Source organism: Medicago truncatula, chromosome 3 (genome assembly GCF_003473485.1).
Source record: "Medicago truncatula cultivar Jemalong A17 chromosome 3, MtrunA17r5.0-ANR, whole genome shotgun sequence".
Lineage (NCBI taxonomy): Eukaryota > Viridiplantae > Streptophyta > Magnoliopsida > Fabales > Fabaceae > Medicago > Medicago truncatula.
Window position 1 is genome coordinate 50,582,472 of NC_053044.1, and position 13,612 is coordinate 50,596,083.

Sequence of the window (13,612 nt, forward strand, 5' to 3'; positions counted from 1 at the left end):
GAACCGAACCTGGTTTTGGAAAACCGTTCGGTTCACAGTTTTAATAAAAAAAATCAATTTGTTTTGCCTTTCCTGTATCTTTTTCAGCGATTTATCTTCTCTACTGCTATCGAACCTCACATCCATTCATTGTGGCTGAAATAGGAAGGAAGGAAATTGTTGTTTGAAATTTGAGTTTCAATCCAGTTAATGCTTCATGTTCTGCAAAGTTTGTTGCATAAACAAATAAGTGGATTCAAAAGGAGAAGAAGAAAGAAGCTGTGATCTATCTGTAAAAGAGGAAGAGAGGAGAGAAGTGGCGGCTGAGAAGAATTTGTGAGTAATGTTAGGGTTACAGTATCATTGTCATATATAAGTGGGCTTGGACTTCCAAATAATGGGATGGGCTCAAAGTACCGTAAAGAGCATCACTTTTCCCACCTTATTCCTTTCCTAGCGCGCTCTATTCTTTTCGAAAATTACCCTCGGAGCATTCCAGATTATATAATCTGGAATGATGTTTTCTTTTGTTAAAGGGTGAAAAAATGAGTAACGGGTTTTTCCGAATTTTGTAATCCGGAAACTTCAAAAAATAGGGCGCATCCGAACTGTATCAGCACAAATTCTAAACATGTTTGTAACATGGACAATCATTTTAGGGACAATATTAATCTTCCTAACTCTCATCCTTCTGTTTTGGGCCATTGTTACCTGTTCTTAGTTAAAAACCGAATTTTCGGGCTACTTGATCGGATTGCTCCGAAACTTGCCCAGAAAATCAGAAAAAATCCCGCCCTCAAAATCCAAAATTTCATCGTTTTGACCCATTTTTCATTTTTCTTAATTTTTCATATTCTCAGAAAAATCCGAAAAAATTTGCATTAGTTTTATTTTGGTGCTATTTTTATATTTTTATGATTTTATTTGACATGTTTTTAGCATTTTTTACTTAGTTTTTTTGTTGTTTTTAAAAGAAAAACTCAAAACTGCTGAAATGTGAGGGAGTCCGAAGACTGATTATACATAAGAATTGTCTGGATTATAAAATCCGAAATAGTAAACATGAATCCGGATTTTAAAATTCGAAATTCACAAGGGCATTTTTGAAAACTTTACAGGGCGCGGGAAAAGGTCATATGGTTGGAAAAGTAATAGTCGTAAAATAAGGCATTGGCAGCCAAAGATCGAATGTTTTTTAGGAATATAAACCCAAAATTATTCACTATTCTTAAACATTATTTATCTATTATTGTTATTTGTTCATTATTTTAATTATCCGATTCAACCGCGGTTTAACCGGTTAAACCTTGACCCAGAGGTCTCACTAGTTCAATCTTTGGTCCGGTTTTTAAAACATTGTGATGGTTTGAAAATGACCTGACATAGTAAGGAGTGTCTCACTCTCACTCAATCTACATTATCATTACTCCATTAATTAACGCAACAAAAAATCCAACCCTAAAAAAAAATCTAAATGGCCGCACCACTTCTTCTAAGACAAGCTCTGTTACTTCGCGCTTGTTTCCATAACTACAAACACTTCACCGTCAGAACCGTTACGGCGCGCCACCGGCTATGGTGCAGCGCCGCCGCCATCAATCCACCGTCGGAAAAACCAAACGACAAACCTAACTCCGTTAGCAACACGTTAAACCGGAGAGATGTTTTCCCGTCGAGTAACTTCCGTTTGGAGGATGAGGAATCTGATTATCGAAAATGGAAGGATAAAGAAGATGAGATTTTCAATGATATTGAACCTATTATTGTGCTTACTAAGGAAATTCTTCATTCATCAAAGTAAAATTCGTCTTCTGTCTTGATTTCAATGAATTGCAATTTTATTTTTTTATTGATTTATTGAATTTGATTTTGTGTGCTAGGTATATGGATGGAGGGACATTAACTTTGGAGGATGAGAAAACTGTAGTGGAAAAGCTTCTTGCTTATCATCCACACTCTGAAGATAAGATTGGATGTGGTCTTGAATCCATTATGGTAAGCACTTATAGCATAAGCGCTTATTATATACTGTATAAGATAGTTATATTAGAAAAAATATAAAATAAAGTCGAACTTTTTTAATATAAGTTATAAGTTTGTTGTGTTCATAAAATACCATGCAGAACTTATAAAAATAAGCTGAAAACAGTTTATGGATATGACATAAGTTGTTTTCATAAGTTCTCTCAAATAGTCTTACATGTGGTTATACTAGTAGATAGACTCAAACTATGAAGCTCAGACACGGTGTCAGACACCATACATATCCGACACAGGTGCACGCCTAATCCGAGGAGTATTTGTGCTTCATACTCAGATAAGTCAATTCAAACAGATACTAAGGCCCTGTTTGGATAAACAACTTATTTTCACCTTATAGCACAAGCACTTATCATGATAAGCACTTAATTAAATTGTTTTTGTATATGCTATAGGTTGTTTTTATAAGCTATATTGGAGAAGTTATGAAAATAAGTTGAAAAAAGCTTATTAAATTTTTCATAAGTTCTCCAAAACAGTCTCACAAAACTTGCCAGTAGATAAGCTCAAATAAGCCAATCCAAACAGGCTCTTAATCTACTTCCTCCTGAATTAGTGTTTGATTATTATTGTTATTAATGGTGAACTGTTTATGTGATATCTTGAGCTATATTCAAATCATGATTATCATGATAATGATTAATGATGCATAGAAAATGCTACTCTTGCGATTGTGTTGCCAGCTTTAGTTGTATTAATAAGATAAACGGCTTACATTTATTACGAATAATTTTTAGTTCAAGAATACTATCTTAAACGGTACTAATTCTACTCATATTGAATTTGAATTTTGAACATTAGATGTCTTCTCTATTTATGTGCGGAAGAATACTCTGAACATAGAGTAGGAGGACAACCTTCCCTCCTTGTAAAAAATTTTCAACAACAAAAGAAAAACTTTAGTATTTTGGCTATGCCTATTGGTTTTAAGATGCAGTTACTTATTTTTAGTGTAGGGTTATATTAATATTCATTTTTTTTGGTTGGGAGGATTGGTACATAAATTTTGGTGGGGGTGATAAAATAAGTTGCTGAAAAAATCACTGGATTAGCTGCGATAAGCTTTGTTAGCAAACAAGGTGGGTAAATTAATTTTCAAGGTATACTTATAATTTGTCATGACTTATGCTGATTTGAAAATGCTGAAGACTCCCATAATCATTGTCATATTTTCAGCTCTGACCCGTGTAGGGAACTAGGTGTACGAATTTAGGGGCAGTCGCCACCCCAAGGTCCAAATATTATGACTATGGCTATGTTTGGTAATGCAAATAAGCTAGCTTATTAGATTAGCTTATAAGCTTGTTTGATAAAATTATGTGTTTGGTAACAAGATTTTTTCATTAGCTTATAGCTTTTCTTCAGATGCTATTTTAGCTTGTTTTCAAGCTCATAGCTTATAGCTTTTTATATTTTCTTCCATTTTTAACTTTAATATTATTTTATTCTTTTTTATAAACAAAATAAAAAAACTAATTTGTCCGTCACTTCAAAAACTAATTTGTCGTCACTTCAAAAAACTAATTTGTCCGTCACTTCAAAAACTAATTTTACCAAACACTTTAATTTTCATCAGTTAGCTTTTCAGCTATAAGCTTGCAGCTATCGGCTATAAGCTAGATTTTCAGCTATTGACTAGCTTTTCAGCTATAAGCTAGCTTATGACTTAATTTTACCAAACAACAAAAGAAAGACCCACACATGTTAAATTTACGCCACCCTTAATAAATTTTCTGGTTCCGACTCCCTGCTCTGACCCAATGCTTCCCGGTTGCAATGCTCAAGATATATGATATAACAAGTTTCTGAAAACTACACAACAGGCCAGGAGCTTCAACATATGATAGTACATAATGAAGCAAATTAAATAATCCCTCACATACGATCCGTCCGGTCATTACAAGTGAAACAAGAGCCAAAAGAGCTTGTTGATTATATATTCTGTTATTCTTTTTTAAACAAGGGCAATGTCAGTATTGTTCATTATCGGCTAAGTTGGTTGGGGTTCCTTATAGAATAGAGGGTGGAAAGAGGATCATTGGCGGGTCTGCATGATGTTTTGCTTTTGTTAATTTTTCTAGCTATCTGAGAAAAGAAGCAAATAGGTTAGAATGAAGAGTTTGATTGAAATATAGCTCAGACAAAAAATTTCTCTTTCATTCTTGCTTCTTAGTGTTGCTTTGAATTTTTTTTTCCCCTATGTTGACCCGCATCAATCCAGACTCCCTGCATACAGGGGATAAAATATACTGGACTTCTTAAAAGTTGCTTATAAATTAGCTTCCACCAAAGCACCCAAAAGAAAATTTATATAAAATGTTCAAGCCTTCAGGGATATGATATGCTTTTGAGAGATTGAAATAGCCAGAGAGGTTATGGAAGAAGATAAGGAAAATCAAATTCTTCCCAAGACTTAGGTCTTCCCAAGAAGAGAAATCCATGGTATTATTCCCATTTGTATGCATCTTCTACACAAGGGAATCATCAAAAGAACTTCCAATCAATATTTGGGAACTAGAGGAACATACTAGCCATTGTTTCTTGGATGTAATCTCTCTAATGATTTAATGTTTGATCCTGTCTTCTACACTGACATATCTATTGCAATACTTTCATTTCTACAATAGTGAACTTACTTTTTTGTTGGCATTTTACCATCCAATATCCATTCCCAATGTTGGTAGTATTATAGCCATACAATATAATCTTTCTTTTGGTTTGAGTGGACAATAAAATATTACTAGTTACATAGAACTGATAGAAGCATACCTCTATTTAAGTAACCTTGCCTGAATCCATGGTTGATATCTTTCTTTATTTTTTTTTGTAACTTTATATGATGAACCCTAGATACTTCACCTGTGAGACTTGTGATATGATAGTTTGTCAATTGCTACTTTTAAACAAGAATGCACACATCCTACTTAACTTATACTCCATTACCCTGTTTTAATTCAACTTAAATGAAATTCACTTGCTCCTGAGGCCTTTCTCCACTACTCTAGAATCTAGATCTCTATTTTTTCTCTATTTTCCAACTATGACCACATCATATGCAAAAAATCATACGGTGTGACAAGTCTGATAGATATGTTCAGTAATCGCATCTAGAACTAAGGTAAGAAAATAAGGGCTCAATAATCACCTCTGCTTTAGTCCTGTAGTTATAAGAAAGTTTTTAGTGGCTTGGTGTTTTCATGCTTGTCGTGATCTCATGATATCAATAACCTCTTCTTGAGTCATCTTATACCTTTCTTTCCCAGCTCCATGCATATCTTTGGTCCAACTTCTTTGCTATTAGCCATCAATTCAACGTTCCTTATCCCTTAATTCTTGAATTTGTTGGTGGGAAGGGTGATACTGATTCACGTCTCTATTGTTGAACCTATTCAAATGCACATTGATGTACAAGTACAAAAACAACAATAAAAGGTCTTGTCCCATTAGGTAGGATTGGCTACACGGATTAAACAACTCCATAATGTCCTACCATAGATCACACAGGAAAATAATGTAAGCCTAAGTGTTTGTTAGTAGCTTTAGTATTTAGTTTATTCTGTTGTTATTACTTATTTGTTTAGCAATCTCCTATGTTTGTTGTTTAGTTGTTTTTCTGTTAGGTTAGCGCTCTCAGATCCTTTTAAAGGAAGTCAATAAATAAGGAATTCCTTCCCCTCTGAAAGGATCTTTGGCATTTTCTTAGTTGACTGTCGTAAACCGGCGCAGGAGAGTATTCTCTCCTATATCTCCCTATCGTTTTACTATCAATAAAACTACAAGGTTGAATAAACTTCCTTTTTCTTTTGTTATTACTTTTATAACTCTGACATTCTCAATGGTTGGACCTATGGTTTTTCGTGATCTTCTTTTACCTCTGTGGGACTATTCTCCACTCGGTCTATCCTCCTGACTGGTGATTCTACAAGTATTTTCTATAAAATCACAAATCACATGAGATGAGACTCTACCATCTTTACTACAATAGATGCTACCGCACTACTTCCTCTCTATTGTAGTTTTCACTCTTAATCCTATCTTGTCTTGTGTGTCTCCAACTAATAGTTTGTTCCATATAATCTTTTTAGATTTTACACTTGTTAGAACAAAAGCCAATTGATGTACTAATAAAGTCAGAAAATTGTAATCTTTATTTAGGCATCAGCCTTGTTTATAGACTCAAAAAAATGTTGGGCTTATTTATACTTTAGGTACTTTTAGTTTCATTCCCCCAGTTAATCACAAACTGATGTCTAATAGTTTTCAAACTGACCCAATTAACTCCCCTTGTCACATTGATATTGATACAGACTTTCTTTCAAAATACAAGTAATGTGTAAGCTATGTCATTTCTGTGTAACCAAAATCATCATTGAGAAAGAGTGCAACATAAATAAGTTTGATTTCTGATCAGCTAAAAACAAGGTGTTATCATTTCAAGTATAGCGAAGTATCTGTGCTGCATCCTTGTGAATTTTTATTTTTTAGATATTTTGAGTTCTCATTTTATACTTCTAATAACTTATGCCTTTGTTGGCTGTCCCGATCACACAATTCATTTGATGAAATCATGTTTATGCTAATTAGTCAAAGACTTGAGAGGAAGATATCCCTTGTTCCGATGAAACTTGGTGTCACCCAAATATCAACATTTCACATTTTGATTTCCTTTTCTCCTCTATTGTTTAATTTGATTTTTGTTTTGTTTGATCTTCAGTTCTGCAGACCATTCCCCTTCTAGTCAATTGATTATTGATAGTTGTGACCTTTAATCCAGTGGGAGTTTGTGGTCTTTGTCACGCATGCCCAAAATTTTTTCTTAAAATTATAAAATTTGCTTTACATTTTTTTTCTTCTTATAATTTCCCATTTATTTAAAACATCAACTGACCTTAAGATCATTGATTACACTATTATTGTTTGGATTTGCTTGTCAATGCTTATGTGACTTACTTTTCTTGCAGGTTGACCGTCATCCCCAATTTCGACACTCAAGGTGTCTTTTTGTTGTAAGAACTGATGGTGGCTGGATTGATTTCTCATATCAGAAGTGCCTTCGAGAATACATTAAAAAGAAGTACCCTGCTCATGCTGAAAGGTTTATTCGAGAACACCTTAAGCGCGGGAGTAGTTGATGTATATATAGTGGAATCATTTACTTTTATATGCAAGTATCTGATATTGTGACTACTTCACACATATATCCCCCTCATCCCACAGTTTTTCGGTGGCTTACACAGATTGTCAATTGTAGCAGATAATCATTGATTGCAACATCAAGCTTGTTTAGAAGGGAATGTAAAATAATTGAACCGAAAACTTTACTTCGTACACTTGCGGAACACTTTGCTGGGGATGAAGAAATTGGTTATTGGGTGAGTGGTAGGCAGTGAGGAATGAAATTTTGTTGCTTTACCACCTCCCTCTGTATCATAAGAAATTCACTACTATTCATGTCCTTTTTCAGTCTTGCAACATTTTAAAATGTTTCATGGTCTCTTCTCTTCAGCATTGGTTTTTTAACTACTTAATAAAATTCTAGAGGACGCTTTGGCGTGGAATGTGAATTCATTCATAGAGAATCACCATCATGTCGCTCAAGAGTCATGGTAGCGAATGCTACTATTGAAGAGTAAAATTGCACAGAAGTCTGGAAACTTTAGTAAAATCAACGGGAAGTCTAGGATTATTCTCATTCTGGATTTTGATTGAGGTGTCCTATGTCTCGTTATGTTAGTCACGGGTCATTTGGGAGTGGTTAATGTAGGGCATGAGCGAGTCAAAAGGATCATGCTAAGTTAGGGCAGGTTGCCTATCTAGGTAGGACTAAGGATGAGTCAAAACGGGGGGAAACTCTGATTGACCTACTTTTAGATTTTTTAAGCTGAATGTTTCTAAATCCCTCGACAAGTAATCTTTCTGTCGGTATTTTGCCTTGATTAGTCAAAAAACACATAAATTTCGGGTGAATATCAATGATACTCTATCCGTTTTAAAATAATGTCGTTTTAGTAAAAAAAAAATTGTTTTAAAATGAATGTCATTTTTAGTTTTCAATGCAATAATAACTTTTTATTTTCAATTGTACCCTTCAAATAATACTATGTTACAGTACTTCCAAAATATTATTTTTTTTCTTTAATGAAAAACAAACGAATAATTGATTAGGATAATTTGGTAAAATTGCTATGACATTTGACTACTTTATTCAATTATTTAATATGTGTGCAATTGACTAAAGTGACACTCATTTTGAAACGGATGGAGTAATATTTTTGATTAAGGAATCAATGATAATACTAGTATCCTCATTTCAAACTAGTAGTGATTTGTGCTATTTGAATTATTATTTTTTAATCCTTAACAAACTTTTTTTTGAGGCCTAAACAACAACATTTAAAAATGACAAATAGTTTTTTATTGAAAAAATAGAATTTTATCCCCTAAAAATAGCTAAAACAAATGCACCCAAAAAATGATTTTTTTTTTTACAAAATAGAGGTTTTTAAAAAAAATCCGAAACAAACACTACAACCATATAATAAGAGTACTCAAGTAATAAAAGTGATTTGTCCATAAAAATATAGTTCTTTATTTTCAAAAATCAAATCAACGAGGCCCAAATTCATTTGTCATTGACCATTATAGTTCAAAGAAATTTTACACTATGTTTTATTACAAGTTGTATCAATAAAAAATGTTTGACTTTTATCTAACTACCTCTAAAGTTACATGATGGAATGTGATCCGTTAAAGGTGTAAAAACTTTACAATAATTGTGCATAGAGAGATGATATTTGTGTAACCAATTTATGATAATTTTGTGACAATTTTTTTTTTTATATACCTGTTATGTTTTTACGTTCTCTTTCTACTATTTTGGTTTTAGTATCAATATGTACTTTTATGAGTCTTGCTAACGAGTATCCTAATGATAATGGTTAAGGATTCCATTAATAAAAGTATTGTTGTCTCATAAATTTTCATATAAACAGTTGTTCAAATAATGCATCTGATGCATAAAAATTAAAGGGTTAATTAAGTTTTTGGTCCCTATAAATATCTGCAGTTTTGTTTTTAGCCCCTATAAAAATAAATTACACTTTTTAATCCATATAAAATTTTCCGTTAGTGTTTTTAGTCCTTATAAAATTTTCCGTCAACATTTTTAGTCCCTGTCAAAAATTTCCATCAACATTTTTGGTCCCTAAAATGCTTAAGAAAAATGTCATAGGGACTAAAAAATATAATTTTATTTTGTAGGGACTAAAAACAAAACTGTGAATATTTATAGGGACTAAAAATTTAATTAACTCAAAATTAAATTCATCCTATTATTTGTTGCAATTATTGTGAGTGGGAGAGTGATAAAATGTGGGAAAGTTGCGCCAAATAAAGAATTCACCCAAAAAAAAAAAATGCGGGAGAAGAGAGTGAAAAAGCAGATCGTGTACTTATGGGAGTTGATAAAGGTGAATCTCAATGGTGATTACGTACCATTAGTCCGTTATGCTATTTTATCATTACAGGGAAAACATTATCATTAAACTCTGACTTTTGATTCTGGACCCCACAGTATCAGTGGTCTTCACTCTTCACCTAGCTGGATCAAGATCCTTGTAGGCCAACAATTCCAACCCACAACCCATAAAGACAAGTACTAGTACTACGTTTATTTTCTTAGTAGTGTGTGGGAAATCAGCAGCAAATATGTGTGTGTGTGTGACACAAGAATTAATTAACTATTTTCATACAGAATATTTTCATTAGTTTGATCCGTATTTTAAATGTGTATATTATTCAAAAAAGATTATTTAAATTTCAAAAATGATAAGAAATTGCTTTGGTCCACAAATTGCTTAATCTGGAACAAATGCACGTTTGTTGCTGTGATTAAACAGTAAATCAAACACTTTATTTATAAAGGGAAGATAGGTTGCACCGAGGAGTCCAAGCAGAGGGTTCAGCAGGCCGCGGTCGAGGAACAACAAGCGAAAGACATGATAGTGGTTGTGAGGCAGCAGAGTGGTGGGTGGCTCTGGTGATAGGCAAAGTAAGTGCAATTGTGGACGAGGCAATCTTTAGAGATATCAAGATATTGGTGGAGGGTATTTCGAGTAAACTTAATCACACGTCAGAGTTTAGTGCAATTCTAATTACTTATAGAATAAGTTTCATCCGATCGTAAGATAATAGTGATCATCACTTGTTTGTTATCTTATGTGCTAGTGGCCATACTTTTATTTACATTCCTTGTATTATGATTACTTTGTTTCTGTATAAAAAATCGTTTTAAGGAAATAATGCAATGTTAATTTATAAACTTCAGGTTCAAGATGTAAAAAAAAAAAAAACCAAAATTAGGTCATACTCATACAGAATGCAATAAGACCAATAAAGGATGGATACGATCTGTAGAAAGCTTTCATTTCATGAGTCCCAATAAAGGACTTTGTTTTATTTTTCTGTTCCGATTGAAATTTGAAATCCAATAAATCATCCACTAGATCATTAAAAAAAAAAATCATCCACTAGCTTTGTGATCCATTCATAGAGTTGGCTTGTCTGACTTTGACCCATTTATATGAAGTGAGAGATGCTCTTTACGGGGTTAAAATTTAGAAGAATAATGATATTTTGAGAACCATTTTGGTACAACTTTTGAGACAACTTTGTTGTTCTCTATTTTCATTTATCAAAAACAATGAAGAGAGAAAAAGGTAGAGAGAGAATAAAAACATAATGTGTGTGTGTTTGGTTCTGAGGTGTGTAGAATTGATTCTGACAGAATTGATTCTGAAAGAATTGATTTTGACAGAATTGATTCTGACAGAATTGATTTATGTTTGGATGCAATAATGCAGAATTGATTAAACAGAATGATTGTTGTTTGGATAGTTTTGATCAAAATTACTTTTGAATGTATAATTACCAAAATAGACATAGTTAAATACAAATAAATAGAAATTACTAAATTAAGATAATTAAGTGCAATATAGTCCTAAAATATAAGGTATTACAATACTAACATCATGAAAATAAAAATTACAAATAGATAATAGAATTTAAAGTGCAATAGAGTATTAAAATATTATTACAAAACTAACATAATGTGTATTATAGTACTAAAATATTGATATAAGCTGATGTTGTTATATAAGCTGATGGTAATAAATTTTTCCTTCTTGTTGTTATATAAGCTGATGTTGTTCTCTTCACCACAATTTTTCCTTGTAGGAGATGATGTTGTTATATAAGCTGATGGTAATAAATTTTTGGATTAAATTTGGGAAGGGTGGTTGAATTATGGTTGAGAAAAGTGGACTGTGAAGGGGGAATGGAATTAATAGAATTGAGAGTTAAGACTGCAGAAAATAAATGTTATTCTCTTCACCAACATTTATTTTAATAAGACTGCAGAAAGAAAAAATTCGGTTGGAGAAGGGTTAGAAAAATTAATGAGGGCAGGGATGGAATTAATAGAATTGAGGGTGTAGAATTGATTCTAAGAAAGTAAGAAGCTAGGAATTGTAGCTTCAACTAGAATTGCTTTTGGAGGATAAAAGCTATTTTGAAAAGCCAAACCAAACATGTTAAATATTGCAGAATTGCTTTTGAAATGCTCCAGAATTGATTCTGGCTTTGCAAATGCCAAACCAAACAGAGGCTGTGAGTATGAGAGAGAAAGTTGTACAAAAATTATACCAAAATGGTTGTACAAATATCATTTCTCAATTTAAAAATCAAAACTCATATTAATATGCCATGAGAAACAAATGCTTAAATTATTATTGATTTTGGGGTGAAAAAAAACATCAGCAATATAAATCATTAAACAATATATCTGTCTTTAAATATGACGCAAGTCTATAAAATAAAATAAAAATAAAAAATTAGTAAGTAATTCATGACATTTTCAATTATATTATTTATTTCTTTACTAAAATGTTATGTATATAAGGGCGGAGTTTGAACCCTAGACGTCTTGCCTATTTATCTTTAAAATATGAATTTTTAACCGCTAAACTGCTTGATAATTTAATCTATTAGCATCCATCCTAATAAGGACCCAAATTTTTAACACCACAATTGGACGTGCTATTTATTTTGGGGTTAAATAGAGGAATTATCTAAATGTATATGCGCATTAAGTTATGTAGTAGTCCCTTCATAATGAATTATAACCAATTAAATTTACTTTATATGTTTAGAATGGAATCCTCTAAAAAAAAAAAAATGTTTAGAATGAAATAGAAGCAAATACTCCCTCTGTTCTAAATTGTATGTCGTTTTAGAGAAAAAAAATTGTCTTAAATTATATTTCATTTTACAATACCAATGCAACATTAACGTTACTTTTTCTATTATAACCTTAACTATTTATTACTCTATTTTCTTTCAATTCTTTCATTTATCTTTCTCATATTATTTATTAAGGATAATTTTGTAAAACAAATCATAATATCTCTTTTCCACACAATATTAATTACATTTCTTAATATGTGTGAAATGCCCAAAACGTCATACAATTTAGAACGGAGGAAGTAGTACCTATTATCATATTTAATGATAATATATCTAAAATATCACCAACCCATTTAACTTCCTTTATGTATTTTTAAGAGCATCTTCAATTGGGGTCCTTAATTAACAAGGACCTCTTTTGGTTAAGGACCCTTCATTTTGGAGGAAAAAAAATGAGACCTTATTAAGCAAAGAGCCAATATATAAGGACTCTCTCTCCTAGGCAACTAACAGATCTCACGTTTAAAAGAAGTAATAAAATATGTACTATTTGGTCTTCCTTGCAAAATAAGTAATAAATTATTTTTGTTTAGTGATGTAAAGTTAGTGAGACCTATTTAAGTAGTTTTCATTGGAGTCCTTATTAGTATCTTGTCATTGGAGTCATTAATAGATACTTTTAAAAAAAAATTATAAATAAATTATATGAACACGTGAGGTCCATTTAAGGAGTCTCTTTTAGTGGACTACCATTGTGGATGGTCTAATAAACCTTTTTTTTTTTTACCAATTATTATACCTAAAATAAACCTTTTTTGTATTTTTATACAATGGATTTAATTTGTTTTTTTTTTTTATAGATAAACGAAATGGTAAAACCATTATAAACTCACACGGTATTGAGATTCGAACCCCAGATTTAATTTGTTTTTATTGAGATTGTGTTGATTAAATATGATCAACTTTTTTAAGTACTAGAGTTTGGTGTACGTATAAGAGTAATAATTGAAGACTATTGAGAAAAGAAAGTTGGTATTGATGTTGTGCTGGAAACCACGACTAACTTAATTTCACAATTCGCAACAACCACGATGAATTGTTATACTCATTCTGTTTCTAAATATAAGCAAAATTGATTTTTTAAGTTCATTTAATTAATGATGTACGTAGCTCATATTATAGATCACATACATCATTAATTGAATAAATAGATCACATACATCATTAATTGAATAAATTTAAAAGGTTAATTTTCCTTATATTTAAAAACTGATGAAATATATAACCTTTCACCACATCAATGACCAATCCTTCCATGATTCTGTCTCACTCACCTGCTTGCACTATATAT

General features: G+C 31.8%; 1 protein-coding gene across 2 annotated transcripts; it reads left to right on the forward strand.

Annotated features, from left to right (window-relative positions):
- Positions 1–1,359: 1,359 nt before the first annotated feature.
- LOC25489911 (protein DCL homolog, chloroplastic) lies at positions 1,360–7,513 on the forward strand. 2 transcript variants are annotated; one of them, XM_039831783.1, is made up of 3 exons: positions 1,360–1,776; positions 1,860–1,974; positions 2,198–2,380. In XM_039831783.1, the coding sequence occupies exons 1-3, from the start codon at positions 1,454–1,456 to the stop codon at positions 2,357–2,359; spliced, it is 600 nt and encodes a 199-aa protein (XP_039687717.1). In that variant the 5' UTR covers positions 1,360–1,453; the 3' UTR covers positions 2,360–2,380. The 2 variants fall into 2 exon arrangements, with proteins under 2 accessions (XP_039687717.1, XP_013461718.1); XM_013606264.3 differs by lacking the exon at positions 2,198–2,380 and adding an exon at positions 6,981–7,513 and having other exon boundaries at positions 1,366–1,776.
- The last annotated feature ends 6,099 nt before the right edge of the window (positions 7,514–13,612 follow it).